This window comes from Crocodylus porosus, unplaced genomic scaffold, assembly GCF_001723895.1.
Source record: "Crocodylus porosus isolate Cpor-Errol unplaced genomic scaffold, CroPor_comp1, whole genome shotgun sequence".
Classification (NCBI taxonomy): domain Eukaryota; kingdom Metazoa; phylum Chordata; order Crocodylia; family Crocodylidae; genus Crocodylus; species Crocodylus porosus.
In genome coordinates, this window is record NW_017728906.1 from 150,432,440 (window position 1) to 150,444,789 (window position 12,350).

Sequence of the window (12,350 nt, forward strand, 5' to 3'; positions counted from 1 at the left end):
CTGTCTGTGCCTCTGCTTTCATTAGAAACCCAGTTCCTCTGAAGTTCATAGTTTGATTGTAACCTCATTCACATGGAATACAATATTGACATTTTCAATATACAGTCATTTTTTTAAAGTTGGAAGTGGCTAAAATCATTTAAGGTTTTTTGTTTGTTTGTTTTTAGTAATTTCAGAGTAGTCTGAAGTTTGATTGTTCTCAATGCTCTTCTGTAATTTTCTCCTCTTGCCTTGATTTCCCCCTACATTGTCTCTTTCCAATCCTTTCTTCCTCTCTTTGCTCTACCCTTACTGTGAATGTCTCCCTTCATTTTTATGTGATTGATATGAGGTCTGCTGGCCACAGCACTTTCAGAAGTGCACTGACACTTGAACCAGCATGGCTTTTGGCCCTTCACATTGTGCTGTCAAATTGCCTTGGCACCCCGTGATTTGGAGAGTCAAGATACTGAAGGAAGCCAAGGATAAAAATTGATACCCTTCCTGTGTCACCTTACAATTTAATCCAGCCCCAGTACAGAGTTGCTGCTTTTAACTATTTCCATCCTCACTTAGTGTATGCATCTGTGGAGCCAAATGTTGGCAATTGGTGGGCTTGAATCAGCAGAAAGTATACATGGTCTCCTTAAAGCAAGCCCCAAAGGTGTGTAGAAGTTGGTTATGAAGCAGGCTAAATTAATATTCAGCCCACTCAGAGTCTTACAGGTGAAGGGCACTGGAAACTCTCTTATGTGGCTGTTGGTGAGGAGATGGCTGATGTACTTGCAGATTATATCTCAGCTAGCAAGACAAACTACAGTGAAGTATGGCACATCTACTCCATGTGTGCTACAGACAGAAAAATGTACCATAGTCACTGTTTAACATGTGCCCAGTGCTTGCTGTCAGTCTTGGGCCTGCAGTATGCCTTGTATCCATCTAAAGGTGTCTCTATTATATTTTTCTGGCATTTGGTGCGTGCAGAGTGGAATGAGTGAGCAGAGTATCTTCCATAGCAGGGCTCTCAGGCACAGCCTGGATATGGTATAGACATATCCATGCTGTCTGAGAAGAGAAGTCCTGCTGACCAGGTAGGGGAATGGAGTAGTTTCTTTCTTTATTTGGTATGCATACTTTGCCCAGTTCTTTGCTGCAGGTAGTACGTACATTCTGAAAAAGTGCACATTATTTGCAAAAGAACAGACAAAAATACTTTGGCAAAAGACACACCGTCCAAAAAACAGACTGTGCCTCCTCCCTGCTCCCTATTGCCCAAAGGCCAGTGCTTATGAAGAGAGACCTCAGAGTACTCAGAACCTACCTGATTCCTTCCAGACTCTTCATTCCACAGGTGTTAATAACCCTCTCCCTTTTTAATGGTCTTAATATGCCATTAATCAAGCTATTCTTTCTTCTGCAATTCTGTGTAAACTAGTCCTAGTAATGTAGCTCCTATTTCACAGCTCTTCAGGCTATTTTAACTCTAGCTGAAAACTTTACACTCAGGTGTAGAAACATGATCTCAGGTGAATGTTAACTCAGGTGAGGAAATAACTTTCACTGAAGCATTGGATGCACTGTCAAGATGCTCAAGAAGGCTTTGTTTTGTTTTATGCTTCTGAGAGAGATGTATATTTAATTCTAATGACAAGAGGACTAAACAAATTTTGATTATTTTTCAATCAAACATATTTTGATTATTTTTGACCAGTTTGTTGTGTTTTTAATACTTTAATGTATGCTATACATATATCTAGCAAATGAATATACATTTCAATGAAGTTATATTTGTTTTTGCTTCAATCTTAAGATGAATGATACAGTCCTAGGCCCATAGCATATTAGTAAAGCTTTTAGGTTCTTTTTAACTGGAAAAAATGTATGTTGTGATATATGTGATAATCAGGGATCCTGGTTTTCTGTGATAAAAATAATACCCAATTTTCAGTTTAAAAGAAGTAACCCAAAATCCACATTTTTCCATGATTAAAATGAAACACCACATAGTAAAACATAGTGGTGTTTCATTTTTATCATGGAAAAATGTGGGTTTTGGATTGCTTTTTTCAAACCGCAAATTGGGTTTTTTGGGGGGGGGTTTGTCAGAAAAAAACAGGTTCCCTGATTATCACATAGAACACAATATACATTTTGTGTAAGATGCATTAAGTGGTGTTTCATTTTAATCATATAAAAGTGTGGATTTGGGGTTACTATTTTTAGACTGAAAATTGTTTAGTTTTTTATCAGAGAAAACCAGGATCCCCAGTTAATGGACCATACAGTCTGCACCCTTCTTTTCAAAATCCTAGATGCACCTATGATTCTAGAGTATGTATTCCTGATCTACAACATTCCAGTTAATTTCCAATTAAATACTCATATTCTTAAATAAGAGCACATTTTCAAATAGCTGAATCCTCTTTGCAAGTGAGGGCCTTATAATAATTCAGTGTATAGCACATCCCAGAGTATGTGCACCCACAAATGCAATTAAGTAAGAATAACTATTCTACTTAAAATGTTTACTTTACCTTAATTTGGATTAATTTTCTTATGTATATCAGCCATAAGCGCTTAATACCTTCCATTACGATTTTTGAAGAGACTGATACTGGGAATTCTGTATAGTTTTGTCATGTAATAGCAACTGATTTATTATTATTTACTTTTAACTGATATGCAAAATTCTGTAGGAACAGCCCCACGGTCCCAGGCCAGAAGCCTCTGCTAAGCAGGGGCTTCTGGATGCGGGGGCAGGGCTGGGGGGGCCTTGCTGCTGGGTCCTACTGCTGGCTTCCCTTGGGTCCTACTGCCCCTAGCTCTTGTCATCTTTGACAGGCAGCCAGGAGCAAATAAACATTAAATTTTCTACATTTTTAGGGGCCTGTGGGCTAGATAGAATGGCCTGGTAGGCCAGATCTGGCCCCCAGGCTGTATTTGCCTACTCCTGTACTAAAGGTATCTGTGGTAACTACAGGCCAGTTGTGGAACTTTGTTTGCCTGTTGTACTCCATTCTTTTTTCTGTCTTGTCTATTTGAAGCGTGAACTCATCAGCATAATGCGTCTCTTCCTGTGTTTCTGACTTTTTCTTTTTGGGGGGGGAGGGAAAAGGAGGGGAAATTACTTGTATTTTGAAATTATAACCAAAAAAAGGTTTTTTGTTTTTATTTTAAATTGAATAGGTGAAAATTAAATTAACACACTTCTAAATTATCAGGTATATATAATTGCAACCAGTCTGACTTGACCCAAGCCAATTTTTTTTTTTAAGATTATCAGTTTGCAAAAAACATAGAAGGTTTCAAGTTTTTGTCCCAGTTCAGGATGGGAATTATTTGTAACAGCTTAAATTTTTGTGCGACGTGAAAACTATTTCCTGTACAGCTGTAGAGTCACCTGCTTTGGGGGATCAAAATGCAACTGCAAGCACTAATTAAACTACTTGTACTTTTAAGTAACTGATTTGTACATACCAGAGCTGTCCAACTGCCATGTGGCCTCCAAAGAGTTAACATAGAATCATAGAAAACTAGGGTGGGAAGGGACCCCAGGAAGTCATCTAGTCCAACTCCCTGATCAAAACAGGACCATCCCCAATGGCAGTGTTTCCCGACCTTTTTCAGCCCAAGGCACAATTACATTAATACAAATTTTCTGCAGCACACCTGTTGTATGTTTTCAAAACTAGACAGACTTGTTCTGTATGAGGAACTAACACTTGAGACCTTTTACCAGATCATTTGCAAGTTACAATGCAAGGTTTAAAATAGTTCAACATGTAATAAATTCAAACTGCCTTTTGTAACCATTGTCATAACACAGGAGTCCACTACTTGGGCAGACACCAAAGTACGCTTGGATGCCTTCTAGGGCTAGGGACAGACATTGCACATAAGCCAGTATAAGTGATCAGAAACTGGTTTAAACCTGTAACAGAACAGAAGTTCAGTGCACATAAACCAGTTTAAAAATGACTGAAACCAATTTGACATAAACCTAGTTGAATGTAGTATCAGACTTAACTGATTTTGGTCAAACTGGTTTATGCAATGTCTGTCCCAGACCTCTTCCTAGTTTAAGATAAACCATAGTCCCCCAGCACTCCAGATGCTTTGCAACTCTAGGTGGGGCTTTGCTCTCTGCTCCAGTCCAGCAGGGCTGGCCCCGACCCTCTGCTCCCTGGCTGGAGCTCTGGCAGAGGCTGCAGGTAAAATGGCATCTTGCTGGCTTCCTCCTGCTCATCCCCTCCCCCGCTCACCTCCACTCCTTGCTCATGCAGGGATTCCCCTTCCCATCTGCTTTACACAGACACTTCTCAGCATTAGCTAGCATACCACATGCTGGCTACAGTCTGTGCTGTGGGAGATGGGACAAACACAGACAGGACAGTGTCGGCTTAGGGCTTTTTGGAGGTAATCAACAGGTAGCTGGTAATGTCCCTCTGTTCCTTCCTTGCGAAAAGTTGTTTAGTTGTTTAAGAAGACCTTAAACTAATGAGAGAGGATTTGTTTTGTTTGATGGCCTGATAAATGCTAACCACTCCCTGTGTAACTCCCCGCTGTGTGACTAAGTGCTCCATTATCAACAGCAGGGGGACCCCCCCGCCCCAATCAGAGCATACTGCTGGGGCCTGGCCATGGCTGCCCTCAGCTCAGCATCTTGGAAGGGAAGGGAGGGCTGCTGTAGTGCCCCCCGGCTTCTAACCTGAGCCACTGTGGGCATGTGCCTGCATTTCTGGAATGAAAAGGGGAATGTCTATCCACCTCTTAAATCAGTTCACGCTTTGCAGGTTAGACTAACCTGCAAAGATTGAATCAGTTCAAGCTCAGGCTTTTTGAATGTCCATCCCTAGCCTTAAGAGAATACCTAGTTCTTGTTTCATTTTCCCTTATGTAAATTAATATATGTCCCACTGAAGTGAGTTGTATTATACCAGCATAAACAGAATACCAAAATCAGGACCTTTGCATGCATCTTGCATTTTATGGTAGCATTGTATAAGAAGGATATGGGTCCAGCAGGAAAGTTGATAGGGGGGTCTCCATCTGCCCAGACTGGCAGGAATGCTTTGAGGCATGTACTTACTGGCATTTGCCCTTTTCATGCATCACAGTTGCCCATAAGAACATCTGGAGGTGAATGAAACATACGCACTTTGGGTTTGGGTTTCTGTTCTCACTGTCAGTATTTTTAGTTAACATATACTATAGGTCAAACATAAGAGTTATGTGAACATGGCCTGTAATAAAAATGACTCCTAGACTCTGATTTACAAGAAAATAGATACTGTATTAAAACATGTAATTTATGTTTATAATACAAGACATTTAATCAAATCCTACATTAAAATGCTTATGCACAAGGGTATAAATTAAGGCTGTATATGCAAAGCCATCACTTGTTATTTCCTGAGTTGAGTCAGAATAATAAACCCCTATTGTTTTCTTATCATAGTTTTTTGTATATACTGTCCTGGGTTTTGTTTGAAAGCAAAGGATTAAATTGAAGGAAGAAAAATTACACAGAGGTTTGCTTTTTTAGGAGTATGTTGTTTTTTGGCTTGCAGCTTACAACAGCATATGTAAATCCCAGAACCAGGGCTATTTAGCTAGAAAAACCCTAAAAGTATGTCTCATGCACCTGAAGAAGATCATAGAAAGGAATCTAGAAGAGCTTTTATAGAAGAATAAGTAAAATAACAGTGGAGAAGTAAGTAGGACATGCAGCTCCTCGACAGTGGGAAGAAGTTGTTTGAATCTGGTGCTGAGGGAAGGAAGAGCCAGTGCATGTTGAGGTGAGACTCGAGTTGGACAGAGATTTGCGTTGCCAAAATCTCTTCCAGTTAAGCAGATCTTTGATGCATATGAATTGACTTCACCGGTCAAGTCATGTTGCTGGAATCTCTTAATTTAAAAGATTTTGTCATTTAAAAAATAATTAAGTCAGGGTGGAGTCTTTTCTTAAGGTTGTTAGGACTTCTTTAATCATGTTGCTTTTATGCAGCTAATACATTTTTTTTCTTCTGCATATGTCTTCTAGGCCTATTTTCTGTTTCATCTTCCAGACCTGACACCTTTAGTCAATACTTTGGTGTATCTCAACTTGTCATTCAATAATTTACAATTCTTTCCTAGAGAGGTGAGTACCTGCCAGTTATTTTCCATGTCATTATGAAGAGTAAAATTATGTAAACTTGATTTTCTTGAGTTTAAAACTAAAGTAAACATTAAAAGTCATTTTCAAGCATGAATGACTTACTGTGAAATCAGGTAGCATAGGTTTTAGAAAAATGTAATTTCTTTGGTGCTTATTTGAGCGATAGCGAGAATAAATATGAGTTGGGAAAGATGCCAACAAGATTTGGAAACACCTCTATTTCTCTTTCATTCTGATTCTGTTTTAGGCGGTTGGCTTTATTTGGGAGATACTCCTGATTTAAATGTATTAGCATTTATACAGAAGCAGTTGATGTGTTGATATTTCTATCTATATATTATTATACTCACAAACATTATTACGAACGTTATTCATTATTAAGGTTGCAAAGTCAACACTTACATGTTGACTTTACCAACCTTAATCTGAGCCTTTTGGTATGGTACGTTATGATACAGTCTTTAATTGTATGAGCACAGTATACATCCTTTTCGAAAGGGGTCCTGCCTCATTCACTGTATTGCAGGGCACTAAGACTTGCCTGCTCCTTTAAGGGCAGAAGCAGCATAGCCAAAGAGCCCTGCAGGCTAAGCAGAGCTCCACAATGGAAGTTGCCCGGGCAGCAGCTAATGAGGGAACAAGCTGGCACCTGCACACAGTCAGCTGACCAAAAGGAGGCAGGGCCCTGGGCATATATAAGCCCCAGAGTTGGGGCTGGCTGAGGTTAGTTCTCTGGCAGCTGCTAGAGGAAGGAGCTCCTGCAGGAAAGAGCTGCCCTGAGATGTCTGGTTGTCTGCTCGTCTGGGTGCTCATTCCAGGGTGGCCAGAGCCTGGAATAGGCTTCCCAGAGAGTTGGTGCTCTCACCTTCCCTGGAAATCTTCAAGAGGAGACTGGACAGGCACCTGCCTGGGGTCTTATGACCCCTCCCACTCCCAGTGCTCCTTCCTGCCCATGGCAGGGGGTCAGACTCTATGATCTGTGAAAACCTAAGAAGAGACCTAGGTCCCTTCTGACTCATTGATTCTATGCAATCTTCATTATCGCACCTCTTGCCAGTCAGCATGCATGGCAGGAAAACTGATTGTGGGATCATCATAGAAGGCTATCCAAGGGAGCCCAGTATCGCCATTCTGGGCTCCCCCTGGAGCACCAAATATCAAGCTCCTGCAGCTGCGTGTCCCACAGCTGATGGGACTCTTAGCCCCAATAATTGCAGGGCACCCCTGTGACTGGGAGATTGCAGCAACTGTCATCTCCCAGCTGTGGGGGCACAGGATACACATGCAAATAATAGCTGGATAGAAACTAGCTCTAAAGTTATTATACACTTTTGACCAATAACTTTAGAGCTGGTTGGAACTTTTTAAAGCACCATAGTTAGTTTGCATGTGTAGCCAGTCTAAATTAATTGTGCTGTTAACCAGGTAGTTGTGCAATAAATGTAGCATGTAGAAGAGGCAAAAGTCTTACTATAACTGTATATTGATTAACAATTAGGACTCATGGTAGAGGTGATATCTTTTATTAAACCAACCAGGTTTTTGTAAAAAAAATTTCTTTAATTCCAAGCTTTTAGGCACAAACACCCTTCATCAGGCTGCATCTGTACATTACATTCAAAATTCTTAATATATCAAAACAGTTTTCCCTATTTTTCCAGCATTGCCTAAAAATTTAAAAGCATTTATCATCTTTGCTTTGTGACAATTGTTTTTTTCTATTCTCTTTTTTTTCTCCAAGGTGTATAATCTTCAAAAATTACAAGTCCTGAAGGTCCGAAACAACCCCATCAAAGAAATCCCAGATGATATTCACAAACTCAGGACACTTAGGAAATTTATCATTTCCTTTAATTTGCTATCTGTCCTTCCCACTGGGTAAGGTATTCAGTATTAATGAATAGTCTAAATTATGAACTTTCTGAGCTCAAACAGGTTCAGTTTCAGTTGTGACTTATGCTGTAGTTGTTCATAGATTCTCATATCAGCTTTGTAGATGACACCTAACAAGCTTTCTAGTATTATATGTTTACATACTTGTGACACACACACACACACACACACGCACGCACACACGCACGCACGCATAAGTACTTCCCCTATAATTGGCAGTGGCTGAAAAGGAAGTAGTGACTTTGACTATGCATTGTTGTTTAATTTTCCAGAGGAGCCTTTGGTCTTGATACCATCAGACAATCATTGCACTGTCTGCCCCTTGCTAGCTTTTCTGGTATTACAGTACTATCCAGTGGCTCAACTAAAATCAGTGAGTCCCTTGATGCTAAGAGCTGTATGAACACGTAGTCAGAAACCACAGAGGACTGATAATCTAAATGGAAGCCATAGACAGCTGATGGGAAAAGGATGGTGTGCTATTCCCAGTTTCAGGGATGCAAAAAAGAAAGATGCAGAGAGCTGGTGGGACTTGTTCAAGTGACTGTAAAGCCAAGAGTTGAGCCCAGCTTCCATGAATCCCTGTCTTCTGTTTTAACTACAAGAACAACACACTTTATGACAGTTTTCTTTGCTGACTGATATATGAAGTGGAAACTCATTAAGGTAATGCTGATAGAACACAAATTACATGCATTTTAGTGGGCATTAAAATTAATGGTTATACTGCTTCTGTCCTAAAGCAATATAATTGCCTAACAGGGAGAGAGGCAATTGTATTAATGCATTTATTAAATACTAATCTGTGTTCGGTGAAATTTACACAATGCTTTTCTACTTATGTTATTGCATAAAAAGCTGTGGACCATCTATAGCATAGATTCTATGCTATGAAGGCTCACTGTACACTCCCAGCCATCTATACTACTCATGTTTACCCTTTCTATTCATCTCACTCCAGAAGTTCCCTTTGCTTTTATTCCTTTCCCTTCCATGCTTTCCTGAACTGCTATTCTTAGAATCTCCCTAGTTGCTTTGTTTTTCTTTGTTGTATGTAACCCATTTCCTCCACATTTTATCCCTTCTGTCTAGTTAAGCTTTTCATGGTAGGGATTATCTTTTATTATGTGGTTTGCACAGTTCCTAACACAAGAGTCCTGACCTTGCTCATCACTTCAATGTTATCATGTAATACATACTACTGAGGAATCATATTTTCAGAGTGTTGCTTTACAGAATCATTGTTTGGGCTCATTATATTCATTGTGTGACATGGATAAGAGATTGAACTGTCTAAAACATACAAAAGTCTTTACACAGGAAAACCCTGTTCAAACGCTATACCTCTCATCTTCAAACCCCTATCAGTTCCGTTATTGTATGTCTTTAGCCTTATTGTAAACCTTTTTCTAGTTTCACTCTGGTGATACCTGTGTAGGTTTTCCACAGTATATGGGCCGGCATCTTCTGCAGAGTGTGCTTCTAGACTCTAACATAGCAGTCCTCCACATTTTACCTCTCTCTTTCTCATCCACCTAAATAGGATCCAGCCCAGAAGGGGAATAAAAGCCCGTGTTCAGAACAAATTAATAATGTAGTGATCTCATTCAGAATCTAAATATTATCAGCACTATGTTAGCTGCTATGCATGGAGCATTTCCAAATGTTTGCCTCCTCTGCATCTGAGTGGAGTATTTTCTATTTTCCACTTATTTTTCACAATCATGAGCCTAAGAAATGTCTGATCTTGAAAGGGCTTAAGAAGCTTGTAAGTAAATCAGTTATCTGAAATTTATGGCAATAAGCACTCTTAATGGGTTAGATATATCTTGTATTTTATTGGTAGATATAAAAAATGGCCTATATATTTAAATACCTTTTATGCTTGTACAATGCTTTCTCTTCTTTAGGCTGTTTTCATTACCATATCTTTGGTATCTGGATGTTGCCTACAATGATATCAGTGTTATCCCCAGTGAAATCAAGAATCTCAGGTATATAAATAGTATGAATTGGAATCAGACCTATACGTTACAATACTGTGAGGCAGATCATGATCTTTGTTATATTATTGTAAACTTGATGTAACTTCACCAACGTGCATACTTTGCATTTATCCCTGTATACCATAGTTGAAAAGCTGACCTCCTATTTGGTGTTTAGGACTTGATTTTAAAAATGTTATATGCATAAACTGTATAGCCATATGCACACCTGATATTCACAAATTCTTCAGCTATGTTGAAAAATTAGGTAGCTGCACGCAATTTGTGATAATTTGCTAATTATGACTGCATGCATGTATGCTTGCCTAATTTGCAGTCGTAGTAATTATGTGCCCTCAAATCATGCATACTTCTTGCCATGAATTCTGCATGGGGAAGATGGGATGAGGAGTGGGTTCAAGGTACCCATCCAGTAGAAGCCATGAAAGAAAAATAGTTCCCTCAGAAGGGATAATACAACTCTTCATTTTTGTTCAAAAAGCTGTACGTTTTTTGAGAGAATATCTATGGAAGGACATTTATGAGGAGAAGGAGGACAGAGATAGAAATGTATTTGTATGATAAGCAAAATGTGGCATTAGGAACATTCACACTTTCCCTTAAACTTTTAAAAATTCTAATGTTTTATGCATGTAATTCATTACCCATCTCAGAAGTTCAGTTAGATGCACCCTTATTTCTGGCTGCACAAGGTGTTAAATATACTTAGGAAAATAATTATATTTATTTGTACATCTTATATGTAAAATGCAATTAAAAATACTTAGCCCTTTATACATACAAGCATACTTGCTATATTGTTTCAGGTTGGATAAAAATGTATATACATTATGGACATGATAGCCAACTGCACAAATAATCTGTTAATGTATGGTTGTCCTCAAAATTACAGAGCACTTGAATATCTAGATGTTGAAGGGAATCAGCTGTGTGTTTTGCCTGGTGGAGTCTTGAAGCTTCCTCTGAAAAGCCTTAAAGTAGAAAATAACTTCATGCATCCTTTCTTATGGAATGAAAACTGCCAAAACCAGCCACAGAGACTTACTGATTTGGCTGCATTTTCCTTCTCCAAAAACAATGTAGGGCAAAGATATAAGGAAATCCCAAAGGATATTCAAAACATATTGGGCAAGTAAGTGATATAGGATTCCTCCACCACGGTGCATTACATGGGAATCTGTGATGTACAGGAAAGATGCATATGGGACCTAATCAATTATTTGGGGATGTCAGAAGGAAATCTTCAGGCATGGTAGTTCATACTTGCTCTATCATACTTTCATACTTTATCTTTGCTTGTAATTTGTTACCCATCTCAGACATTCCCATCTCAGGTAGCTTTATCCTGAAGCTACCTATATAGATCTTTACCGTTTGAACTGCATGCCATGAATTGTGAGAACAGGATGTTCAACTCCCAACCCACACGCCACATATGGCCCACAGAGCTATGTCATCCAACCCGCAGGGCTCTGAAAATATGGCATCAGGGAACAGTAGCAACATTAATTGCTGCTCCCCTGCTGCTGAATTTCTAGACTCATTGGAAGCTTTCCAGGCTGCATAGCATGACCCTGTGTGTTAGAATGGGTGTGCAGGGCCCAGGCAGTGCAGGGTCCAATTTGAGCCCACAAGGCAGGATCTAGGTGGTGTGGGGCAGAATCTGAACATTACAGGGTAGGATCCTTTAGCTCTTATTTTCAGTGCAGAGATTGAACTAGCAGGTAGTGGGTAGATCAGAGTTATGCAATGTTAGTTGACTTATTTTTTCTCCATTTTAGCTTTACCCTCTGCGACTACTGCAATGGACCTTTGTATGGTCGAGGACTTCATTGCATTCAAACTCAAAGGAGCATATTTAGATCACACAGACTTCCTTTCCTCTTTAATGCCTGCTCATCATCTTGTTACAGAAGCTTCATGTCTCAGACTGCTGCTATGTCTCGGATATTTTATAGAGATGGATCTGAGTTACAGCATAGAAACTGGTGATGTGATAATGCACTTACGATATATGATATTTTTTAGGTCATGTGGTACTAGAGGATAGCTTCATATATTGGCATACTTGTGATGACTTCCTATGTGCAATTATCATACCCTCCTTAAAGTGTGTTCTGTTCTAAATGGTTCGGTTATTCATTTCTATTTCCATATGAATTTATCTCTGTTTATCTCAGAGATCACTCACTGACAAGTTTTCTCAGAAGGCTTTTAAGAAATGTTTGTGACTGACAGATTCTGTACAAACAGTGTACAAAGAGTATAAATATATAAATGCAGACTCAGTAAAAAAAGATAGGTGGACAGAA

At 39.3% G+C, this 12,350-nt stretch overlaps 1 protein-coding gene across 1 annotated transcript in view; it reads left to right on the forward strand.

The window, feature by feature from the left end:
• Positions 1-12,148, forward strand: part of LRRC63 (leucine rich repeat containing 63) — a 33,933-nt gene extending 21,785 nt beyond the window's left edge. Inside the window, exons 6-10 of the mRNA XM_019529917.1 lie at positions 6,023-6,121; positions 7,881-8,017; positions 9,943-10,026; positions 10,931-11,170; positions 11,820-12,148. Coding sequence (XP_019385462.1) covers positions 6,023-6,121; positions 7,881-8,017; positions 9,943-10,026; positions 10,931-11,170; positions 11,820-12,030 — 771 coding nt within the window. The 3' untranslated portion in view covers positions 12,031-12,148. The remainder of the gene's footprint in view (positions 1-6,022; positions 6,122-7,880; positions 8,018-9,942; positions 10,027-10,930; positions 11,171-11,819) is intronic.
• Positions 12,149-12,350: the final 202 nt, after the last annotated feature.